We start from the raw sequence: 12183 nt of genomic DNA, 5'->3' as shown, positions 1-12183 counted from the left end.
TTGCATCAACACCTCTTGGACCGCATATTGAAAGTTCCCGTGAACAGCTACCAAATGCAAATTCAACAATGGAATCAACTGCTGAACTTTTATCTCCTTAATTTATCATGAAATAATGAGGAAACAGACCACTTCAAGAGCGTTATAAAAGATCATCTCCAGTAAATAGTTAAATGTGTTCTCATAATGTTTGTGCAGTAATGCTTTTGGCCAACTCAGCCTGGTTAATTAAGCACTCCTCCCTGAGTCAACGTGTATGTGTCAACTCAGGTAAAAACATGTACATGTTCATCCCAAGTTCACTATGGGACCCGGGTTAGAGTCACTGCCCGATCGAGTCACTTAAAGGGCTCGTTCAAATATAATTAATCGTTCACAAGCACAAAAAGCTCAGGTCTGATCATCACACCACCACATTACAGCAAGGACAACTCTCAGGAAGTGGTGGTCCCTCAAACATCTAATAAAAACGGTTCCTCTAAACAGTGTGTACATGTAATAATTTCAAATTACATTATAACTTAGTTATTACAAGACATTGTTATCCCTGTATGTATTTACATGAAATTGTTATTACTCTACCATCACTCTGTGACATATTTTACAATAACACACTTTAGATAAATGGCACTACCTAAGAGTCTGCATATTTATGCATAGGCTACATTTCATTGGCATTGAGATCTAGCATTTTTTAAGGTTTCAGAAAATTTAGAATGGAAATTACATTCAACCTTCAAAACCAAGCTCTAAGACCTGTTAAACCTTTGCAAACAAAATGCAAATAAAAAGTGACAGCTGAATTTCAATGACAGCATCTGGATAAGCCTATCTTTAGCAACTACACAGATCTGCTTATTCAGCATCTCTAGAAATTCACAAAAATCAACCAGAAATTCCTTTGTTTACTTTATTTTACCAGCCAAGCACAGAGATGATAAAGGAGTTGCTATGGACTGTCTGCATTAACATTATTGTTATTATTGCCTACATTATTTTTCAATCATTCCTGATTGACATTTGTTAGGCCTATTTGCTGGGTATTTTTGTGCAACATTATTAATATTAATCTGTTCAAACACATCTGATCCCCTGTCAATGTCAGAGAGCACAAATCTCCATCTCAGTGACATTGGCAAGTAACCTTTAGATACGGTTAATTGTCTAAACAGCACAAGATTCCTGTGCTCTTTAAACTGCTGTTTCCCCATGACAGGGAAATGGACCTAGAGGCAGCTGTACTGCCATGGCAATGGCCTACATTCAGTACCAGATCTGTCTGGGGCCATGCTCTCTACGACCCTGAGTGAACCTTCCACTTTAGTTAGCTTGCTTTTCTCTCATTATTAGAATCTAATAATTTATCAAGCAAAACAAGAAAGCTGAGATGTGTCTTAAGTTATATGGACAAACTAGTGATCAGCTGTTAGTGTGCTGCCATGTGTACGCCTCAGCTGCAGGGTAACAACACTGTATTATTTATGGGATCAGTGATCCAAGAAGTATGAATCCAAGCAGTATGATCCAAGAACCTTCTGTGGCCTAGATGTATGACATCCTACTCAGTACACATTAACAGCAGCTGAAAAATCGATTCTCTCTGCTCGCTGCTAGATGCCTGTGGCAGGACAGATAGTCGATGTCAGATAGAAATCATCATGGAGCAGCAGGCTGTGAGCGCTTTACAAGCGCAAGCTCTGAAAAGAAAAGAAAAGTTAAAAGCCCTCAGAGAACGACAGCTTCAAGTGAGTTCAGTAAAAGAAAAAAACGCATTTATCATATTCCATACGAAGGAATTTTATCATGGTGTTTAATATTGTGCCATAGTTTACTCTATGCTAGCTGGCTAGCTAACAAGCAAACAAACGTTGTAAAATGCAGTTATTGATTGCTACTAGCTTGCTAGCAGCTAATTAGCCAAATAAACAGATTGGGTGATTAATTATTCGTTTTTTTTTTTTGGATGAAGTTCATAACTAGGCAGTGTGTGTTTTGTGATAAAATATAGGAGCTAACACACGTTTGTATGTTTAGCTTGTAAGCTTGATAGCTAGTTGGCTATGTGCTAGCTAAGCAATGTAGTGCAGGGTTCTCAAACTTTATATTACCGTAAAATAAATTCCACTAACAGATTTATTTCATAAAATATTATTTAAATGGCTAAAATAATGAGTGTTGCCAACTCTTTTCAGGGGAAAGTAGCTAGTGCATGAAGTTGCCAGATGACGCAATTGACTAATTTGCATATCAAAACGTTACATGAAGTAGGAAGATTTCTGAAGACAAAACAGAATAGAATAAAATACGGAACAACAGAAATAGAAATAATGTTATATGTTAATATGTATGTAGTATGTTAATATACACTCACTGATCACTGTACTAATACTGAGTATAGGCCTCCCTTTGCTCTCAAAACAGCCTCAATTCTTCATGGCATGGATTCCACAAGATGTCGGAAACATTTCTTTGAGATTCTGGTCCATGTTGAAATGATTGCATCACGCAATTCCTGCAGATTTTTCAGATGCACTTTCATGCTGCAAATCTCCTGTTCTACCACATTCCAAAGGTGTTCTATTGAATTCAGATCCGGTGACTGGGAAGACCACTGAACTCATTGTCATGTTCATGAAACTAGTTTGAGATGACTTCCGTTTTGTGACATGGTGCATTATCATGCTGGAAGTAGCCATTAGAAGATGGGTAAATTGTGGCCATGCAAGGAGGCACGTGGTCAGCAACAATACTCAAATAGGCTTTGGCATTCAAGTGATGATTGATTGGTATTAACAGGCCCAAAGTGTGCCAAGAAAACATTCCCCACACCATTACACCACCTCCACCAGCCTGGACTGTTGACACAAGGCAGGTTGGGTCCATGGATTCATGCTGTAGGCACCAAATTCTGACCCTACCATCTGTGTGCCTCAGCAGAAATCGAGATTCATCAGACCAGGCTACGTTTTTCCAGTCTTTAACTGTCCAGTTTTGGTCAATCTGTGCCCACTGCAGCCTTTCTGTTCTTGGCCACCAGGAGTAGAACCCAACATGGTCTTCTGCTGTTGTAGCCCATCTGCCTCAAGGTTTGACATGTTGTCATTCTGAGATGCTTTTCTGCTCACCACAATTGTACAGAGTGGTTATCTTAGTTACTGTAGCCTTTCTGTCAGCTGGAACCAGTCTGGCCATTCTCTTTTGACCTCTCTCATCAACCAGGCGTTTCCATTCACGGAACTGCCACTCACTGGATATTGTTTCTTTATTGCACCATTCTGAGTAAACTCTAGAGACTGTTGTGTGTGAAAATCCCAGGAGATCAGCAGTTATAAAAATACTCAAACCAGCCTGTCTGGCACCAACAATCATGTCACAGTCAAAGTCACAGAGATTACATTTTTCCTCATTCTGATGCTTGATATGAACAATACCCGAAGCTGCTGGCCCGTTTCCACATGTTTTTATACATTGCACTGCTGCCACACGATTGCCTGATAAGATAATTGCATGAATGAATAAGTGTACAGGTGTTCCTAATAAAGGTGTTTGGTGAGTGTGTATAATATTTCAATATATTTTAACTTATTTAGAATAGAAAGAAGTCATCTTTCATCATGTTACCATGTAAAATGTAAATCTACAAACTACCTATTTGTAAACTAGAGTGAAATAAAACAGGTACGTATTTACAAAATGCTATAATCTCCAACAAGAACACAGACAAAAGGAAGCAGTGGTAGTGAGGAGTCAAGAAATAGACAAGAAGGTAGTGGATATAACTAAATGGAATAACTTGCTTTTATTACTTGTAAATATAGTCAGTAACAGGTTAAAACGAAGAACAAAGAAGTGTATGCGTGGCATGTAGACTGAACCTGCACTCTCCAGCAGCTGTGATGTGGGCTGGTGAGCCTTATCGAGTGCAGGACAGCTGATATCCTCTGCTTAAATATTTGCTAGATTTGTCGCTAGGCTTCTTTTTTTTTTTTTTTTTTTTTTTTTTTTTTTTTTTTTTTTTTTTTTTTTTAAATAAAGTTGCAAAAGGGATCTAAAAAGTCTCCATATATAGGGACAAAGTTTTAGTTACCATAGAGCTTGCTATTCCTGACATCTTCCACAGAGGTGGAAGTACTTTATTACATTATTAACTTTGATATCAGTGGGTTATGTTTTCCACCACTGTAACCAAATTAAAAAAAATAAATAAATAAAAATTGGCCCCCTGGTTTTGCTGCCCTGGACCCCACCTCTTTGAGAACGACTGTTATAGTGGACATTGTCCAGACACTACGCAAAAGAAACGAACAGTCGCATGTGTTTGTGATTAGAAAAGAAGGAGGACTGTAGAGAACAGTAAAGCATGAGCTCTTAAGAAACTCAAGAAAGGGACAAACTGATCCTATTTCTTTCATTTTCAATATCAGAGCTCTGACATCCTGAGCATTTTGGTCAATAAACAGAACCTTCTGACCAGGTTGTGAAATCAGTTCTGTCGCCCTACATTTAGTCACAAGGCGTTATTAATCATAAAGAAGTCACTCATGTGCAACAGGAAATCTGCAGAACTGAGCCCTGTATTTTCACATTTGAATTATGTGGAATGATTTAGATCAGATGATTTTTAACTAGTTCTTTTTGTGTCTCAGCTGCTTTTTCTGGTTTGTCTTGATTGCTAACCTTCTAACAGTGTAAAAAGAACTGAGCTCTTGCTTTTCTCATTAACCAGCCATTGACGTAGTGATCTTTGAGTCTTGATCCCTCTGCCCTTTAAAGGCAATTCAGGTGCTACGCTATTATCTCAGACAACTCAGTCCGGCTCTTCTAGTCAAGTTTGCCTGTGTGATTCCAGAACTGAATTAACCTGTTTGAAATGAACATGATTAGCAGATATCGCATATCTAATCTTGTTGATTATACATTGCATGACAAATTCGCTAACCATGTTGGTGTTTTTATTGAAATGGGAGAACATAAAACACCGACTAACAGCTGACTGATCTGCTAAAATTATGCCAGTCTGGACTAGCTAGTCCAAATTTCCGAAATCATTATATCGGTCAGATTTCATTTGGCAACAAAATGGGAATGTTGTTTACACAATTTGCGTGTTAAGACTAACAATTATCATGTCACTGTACACACTTAAAGAAAGGCTTAACAGGTAGTCATGAAGCTGCAATCTCACCTTTCAGTATTGACAGTGACTAAAGTGCCTACATCCCCGTGTCTATTACATGCCACCTGTGCTTTAATAAACACATTATACAAGGGATTCTGTGCGGAAGATAATATAAATAAGTTAAATAAACAAGAGGGTTGGAGTAAGTGCCAACTACTCAAGACTTAAAGTAAACTGTGTATTTGTGATTTGATTTCAACTCAGTAGCTTATAAGAGGTTTTTTTTTTTCCTGCAAGGTACATTAGAAAAGAATCTCGTGAGGGCTGAGAATACAACTGGAATTATGCCAGCTTCTCAAATGTAATAACTGTGAACGTAGCCGCCCTTGTAATCCTGTTTGTGCACAGTGACTCAAAATAATGACTAGAGGATAATTAGGCTGATTTTTTTTCAGGCTAATTAGATCCTCTTGATGATCGCAAAAGGTGTCCGGATTTTATGCCAGTATTAAACGATTACCTTCCCAGAATATCTTGTGGTGTGGGGTTTGTAAAATCCAGTCTTAACTCGCAACATGTTCAATATTTACAACTCAACCAAATCTGTTGCTATTTACAGCAATAGGCTTCTTAGACCACTCTTATTTTTAGCGTTTAGATGACAAGCTAACCCCGCCTGCTCATTATGTCATTATATCATGACAGAATCACCCGTGATTGCTATGGACAAAAATTACACAAGTGACACAATTTTTGCTAGTGTTTAGATAACTGTGCTAAACTGTTAGCTTAGTCCATGTAAGCACAAAATCCTCTGTCCTGAAGACTCTCCTGTGGTGGAAAACTTACTGAGTCTTACAAAGTGCTGACACTGGAGACTCCTTCCATAAATGTTAAACAAACATCTTCTAAGAGAATGTTTCACCTCATTAACAATTATATGCCTTTCTTTGTTAAATAACATATCATTTTTTTTTTTTAACAATTGTTTATTATTAGTCTTAAATTATGTCTCCCCAACAAGTCCATGTGACTGAGTTGTTACTATAGAAACAGTAACATAGTAGAATATTTGAATTTGCATAAATCATTTGAATTGCAGCCAGCACTACTGTCAGAGAAGTAATCTACACCTTCACCAGCACTGTGGTATAAATACCTTTATCATCTGTGGGCGGACCTCAAAGTGATTTTCAGTGTCATGCGCATTATAGATTGGAATGTATGGTTGCTTCCTCTGTGTGTGTGGTGTGCAAAGCCAACTCAATCCAAAGTGCAATATTTCCAAATCCATAGTCATTGCACAAGTCGAATTAGCTGGGACTTATCAAGATTAATCTGGTGGCCATAATCGTTCTAGCCTCCTGACCATTATATACAATGGTTTTGTGGTCGTACAGTTCACTCTGTTCTCAGTAATTGTGGGCAGCTCCTTGCAGATATAATGACACTCAATCTTTGCTTACACTAATCTAGTTTTTTCTTCACAGGGGAGGGAACAAGCAGAAGGAGAACCTGACTGCAAGAGAGCAGTACAAGCAGAAACAGAAGAAAGACACAGGTAAAAACACGCATCCTGTTTTTGCACAAAATACAGTCCAGTCAGTTCCATAAATGCTGGTTTTCAGTGTCAGGTTCAGCTTCCAGCACCATGTTTTCAGTTCCCGAGTACCGTCACTCTCTGCGCTGTGCATGAGAAAATGACTTGCCCATTACTAGGCTGCGTCCAATGTTTACATGAGCTTGTGCTGTGGGTCGCCAGTTTCTCTCAGCTCTATTTCAGGCAAGGCTTTCAGTGGATATTTTCCATTGTTTATATTCATTGTTTATACTGGATAGAACCTTGGTCCTCTCTCTTGAGAGTTAAGGTACTGTTTTGAGTCTACTCAGTATTCCTGTTTTCAGTGTTTGCTCTTATAGAAGTGATTTATTCTGCATAGTCGATGTGGGCCCGAGGTGTTCGTGAAAATAAATGCAGTTTTGTTGCAACTGAATTCAGAAAAACCACAAGCCGTCCTATTGGCATTCATAATTGAGGTGTTATCTCAGCTGGAAAGTTTAAAGGAGTGTCGCTAGTGACTAAGCATGCATCATTAAAATTGCAACGGAGCTCCAATTGCAAAACAATGGTCCCACAGACGGGTGAAGAGCACCTCCCAGCTTATACCTCCTGTCTGCATTGTTTCCTAAATACTGCACCACTGCCCTAGTAGACCGCGGGCGTAAGCGGAGCAGTTAAGACATCTTTAATTGTAGGTTTAAGGTTGTGATTCTTTCCATTTATGTGGCATTAAAAGATCATAAGCTATAGTCGTAAAATAACTGGTTGACCGACAATGGTCACTGCAGCACTAAACTGGCTTGTTCTATGGTTTAGTTCTTGTCAAGTGAGTGTAAAATTCAATGAAATGAGAAGAGCATTTTGCAGAAGGCTAGGGCTGATTTGACAAAACGTTGGGTGTGAATATAAAATTTCCATTTGGTCATTCTCTTTGTGCTCTGCGCCACTGGGAAACCAGATGACTTTTGGAAACAATCTAGTTTACAATCCATTTAGTGACTTTTTTTTTAATCCACACAGAACCCTACCTCAGAGTTTTTGAACTTTAAAAAGGTTCCAAGGAGAACCCCTTACCTACCCAAAATATATTAAAAATAACTGGCAAAGCAAAAATGTCTATTTACAGAACTTGCTCAATACGTTGCTGGTTTTCTCTGCGTATACCTGTGCTTTCAGATTGACTTTGATTTCCTATGAGTAGAATTGTTCTTCCTCGCTCAGATACATAATTTCTGTAAAAATCTAAAACTATACATTAATCCTATGATGCTGGATTTATGGGACACTCTGTGTATATATACAGTATATGAAACCCAGAACATACTCTGGTAAGACAGCTGTGTTTACCTGTCGTACCATTCTCCTCAGCATGCCAGTTTAGTGTATTTACTTTTACTTTATTCTGCCGAGGTGTTGCATGTTTCCCAGGGTACTGAGTATGTCAGTGTGTGACTGTGGCATGTGTTTAATTGTACTGCATTTTTGTGTAGGCTGCCAAAAACGCAGGGTGAGGCAATAGGTAAGGCTCACGACGTTACTTAGGCTCAACTACTGCAGTGCTAAAGTTACAGATTATTATGTAAGAGGACAGGTTTTTAATGTAAACTGAAATAACATCCTCCTTGAATGAAAGGAGTAGTTCTTAGGCCTTCATTTGTGCAACCCAGGCTTGCAGCTGTATTAGGACAAGCAGAACATATGATTCTCTGAGTATCCTGTTTGAACATGTAATAACGTGTAATACAGGCTTTTGTTGTTTCTGACCTGTCACCTCATTGATCAATATCAGTTTCTTTTCCTGCTTTGATTTTTTTTTTGGTGTGATGTTACTGCGTTGGAAAACATAAGCTATCAGCATCAGATAAAGTGCTGTGCTAAAGGCTGGAAGTGTTTAGCAGATCGAACTCTGGAGAACATGCTGCACAAACGACTGTTGACATTCAAGTAGCACTGTGTTGTTTGGCTGCTTCACTGTACGTGAAGAATGGCGGCAGAGCTGTATTGTTCTAGCAGGTGGTCAGGAAGTATCACCAGGAAACTTGGGAGTGGGAGGGGTTCCTAGTCCTTTGTCTCTGTTTCTCACTTAACTGATTTTTCCTTCAGTGCTCTTGTTTGGGGTCTGTAGTTTTGGACGACGTTTCGCTGAAAAATAGCTCTTTATGTTTGTGACAAATTGGCGTTGTCTGATGGTTGTTAAATACCAGTGTTCTTATTTTGGTCTCAGAGGTTTTCCATAAAAGGTCTGCCAGTGACGTTGCTCATAATGTGTGGGCTGGTGAGTGTAGGCCCAGTTGTAGCCCTGTCCTACAGCACGCCCCAATCCCCCCCCATTAATCAGCACAGAATCGGCACACATCACTGGAGACCCGCTGCTGAGAAGTCACCGAAAATGAACTTTTAATCCCCCGAAGTACAAGATAAAACAAAGCTCTGTGCCTGTCTTTTCTGCTCACTCAATAAGAGCTCTTTATGACTACCAGGAGATTTAGCAAATAGCTGTAATTTGTGAAGAGGTAAGAGATGACATAATTGGGCATGTATTGACTCAGTCTCAGCTGGGAAACTGCAGTCCCCAGATGCAGCCCACAGAACAGGTGCTACATGCTAATTAGCTGGTGTGAAGAGAATGAAGGAAGTCTTTGTATACGTGCTTGGTTCGATTACCCAGGTTGCACCAGTCGCGTGGCCTAGAATCGAGCCAGTCATGAAGTTGGCCTACACTGCTACCTACTGGTCATGGGGTGTATTGAAGCTGCTTGTGGATATTGACTTGGAGATATTATGAGGCATGCTACGTTTATGAACAAGTCCTGCAAGATTTCAGATATTGTGCTTGGGTGTAACTCCTGTGTGTGTTACGCCTGTGTGTAACCTGTAAGGTATTGGCACTTTATTGGTGGGTAAATCATACAGCAAACAAACCTTTTTAAACAAGAAAAGCTTTCTGAGGATATCCATTTCCTCCTGTAGGGGGAAGAACTAGTCAGTGTAACTGAACAAACAAACAAAAAAGTGCAGCATTTTTATTTCATGCACAAGTAAGCTAACAAAAGGGCTACATTTACGTATTGGGGAGACTGTGTCTCAGACTGACATTCATTTTATTTCTAGTTCAAGTCATACAGATAAACCACAAGGATGTATGTATGTGTTTGTGTGTGTTTTTATACAGAGACCTGAAGCTGAGGAATTACACTCCAGAAGATGAAGAGCTAAAAGAAAGACAGGTGCCCAAAGCTAAACCTGCGTCAGGTGAGAATTAGCTCTCTCCTACATGCTCAACTGCGCATCATTGCACTTCTTCATAAAATTCTGAGCAGAACTACAGATAGGAAACTTGAGCATTGCTATATGAGCTTATGAGTGCTCAGTGTATTACAATCCGTGTTCTTGGTTAGTACATATTATTGAGCTCTGAGTAACGGGTGTTTTAATAAGATTTTACGGAATGCATGCAGCCTGACCTGTTCTGCTTTTGTATCCCTGCAGTGGAGGATAAAGTTAAAGACCAGCTGGAAGCCGCAAACCCAGAACCCATTATAGAGGAAGTGGTGAGTGGGATCACGCCGCAAAAGTCAGAGCTTTGGTGTCACTGTAATAGCGCTCCTCCACCGAACACCACCACTTGGCTACATATGCCATCCTATGGCTATCTGTATCCTGGCTGAGTATATTTTGCTTTTTCTTTGCATAAATCTAACCGTGAATGTGTGAAGAGTTTCCTGGGAGCTAATCAGGCATTGAACTGCTAAGCATGAATAGTAAAAAAAATACTACTTAAAATCCAAAGAAATGATTTTGAAATGAAACCAGGTATAGCTCATTTGATATTACACATGGCACTACAGTGTTTCTGTCTTATAACATGAAAGGAAGCATGAGGAAACAGTGATTTTATTTTAATGGCAGAGCATGAATATGATAACCGTGAAAATACAGAGGAGTTTTTGTGCAAACCTTGCCAGACAATGTTTAAAAAAACAAAAAAACCGACACATGGGACTAATGGGGCTGAATCTCAAATGTTTCTATACTATTCATGAGGGCACTAGGTAACATGTTAAGTGCCATTATGTTCTATTCGATGTAGGGCACAAACAAAGTGAATAGGAAGCCATTTGAGATAAAGCCCAACTAGAAGATGGTGGATTTTACCTGGATCACGGGGAAGAAATGGAAGATCAAACTACATAGCGATAAGAAAACATTAAACCATTACTAGAATAAAAGTGAATCTGAAACATTAAATTGCACACTTTTGAAAAGCGTGAGAAATATTGGCAGACAGTCTGTACACTACACTTGTGATGATTTCTCAGCCAGATTAATGACATTAATCATTATGTCTGCGTGACAGTTTGATCAGTCGATGGTCTGCACTATTTTTTAGCTCCACCTGTATATCCCAGCTCAGCTTGCATTCTACCTGGATGTTAAAAGTATCTAAATGTAGCACGGGTACTTAAGTACAGCATGGCCTGCTTGGTGGTGGAAATAGCACCATATGGGGGTTTATGGGTAACTTGCTGGGCTTTGTCGCACTATATAGTGAAAAAGCGGTGTAAGTAATACTTGTGACTAGCTGACTGACTGTTACTGATGTGTGTTTTCCCCTCAGGATCTGGCCAATTTAGCTCCAAGGAAACCAGACTGGTAAGGAGTTTAAACATCCACTCTCTCTGTATTTATTTACCGGTATGCTCAGTACATCTTTATCACTAACCCTTGATTTCTGATAGGGATCTGAAGAGAGATGTTGCAAAAAAGCTGGAAAAACTGGAGAAAAGAACCCAGAAAGCCATTGCTGAACTTATCAGTGAGTATGATATTAATTATTCTGACTGATGCGGCAGTGTCAGTCACTTTACATGTTAGTGTCAGAGTTTAGTAAAACAGCAGTCAGACTCCAGTAGTAATACATCGGCAGTAGTAATACATCCTAATCAGTACTAGCAAGCACATACTGTAATGTCATGTTTTAAGGGTTGTGTATTTTCCTATGCCCTTGAGATTTCATTGCTCATGAAGCATCATGTGTGTGGTTTCCCTCTCTCAGTGCCATACACTGGTTCAGAATAGAGCTGACCATGATCAAAATATTACACCAGCCCTTCACATTGGCCTTTTAATGAATGTTATTTATGAAGCACATTCTCATACGCAGTGTCCTCCAGGAATGAAAAAACACAAGTGTAAGAGCACTACTAAAAATAACATTCAGGCCATGGCTAAAATAATGTTAAAACAAGGACAGTACATGGCAAATGCTTTTTTTTCCCCTTTTTTTAAAAAAAAAAAAAAAAAAAAAAAAGAAAACTATTTGCTATTTGTTTCTATCCTGAGCTGCTTGAAAGAGATTAAATATGCTTTAGACTGCTTATGTTAGAAGTAAGCTAAGTGATGCAGTATTCTTAAACATGTGACATTTTCTTTTCTGTGAAAAAAACATGCTTAAATAAAGATAGATGCAAGGCAAGGACCCACAAAAAAACAGCTACTAAAA

At 39.0% G+C, this 12183-nt stretch overlaps 1 protein-coding gene across 1 annotated transcript in view; it reads left to right on the top strand.

Annotated features, from left to right (window-relative positions):
- The first annotated feature begins 1589 nt into the window (after positions 1-1589).
- The window catches only part of ccdc12 (coiled-coil domain containing 12), an 11153-nt gene continuing 559 nt past the window's right edge, over positions 1590-12183 (top strand). The window contains exons 1-6 of the mRNA XM_026939965.3: positions 1590-1745; positions 6610-6680; positions 9853-9932; positions 10170-10231; positions 11299-11333; positions 11420-11496. Of these exons, the coding sequence (XP_026795766.1) occupies positions 1659-1745; positions 6610-6680; positions 9853-9932; positions 10170-10231; positions 11299-11333; positions 11420-11496 (412 nt within the window). The 5' untranslated portion in view covers positions 1590-1658. The remainder of the gene's footprint in view (positions 1746-6609; positions 6681-9852; positions 9933-10169; positions 10232-11298; positions 11334-11419; positions 11497-12183) is intronic.

This window comes from Pangasianodon hypophthalmus, chromosome 1 (genome assembly GCF_027358585.1).
Source record: "Pangasianodon hypophthalmus isolate fPanHyp1 chromosome 1, fPanHyp1.pri, whole genome shotgun sequence".
NCBI lineage: Eukaryota > Metazoa > Chordata > Actinopteri > Siluriformes > Pangasiidae > Pangasianodon > Pangasianodon hypophthalmus.
The sequence above is the reverse complement of the archived record's forward strand: the minus strand, read 5'-3'. Positions and strand labels throughout refer to the sequence as shown.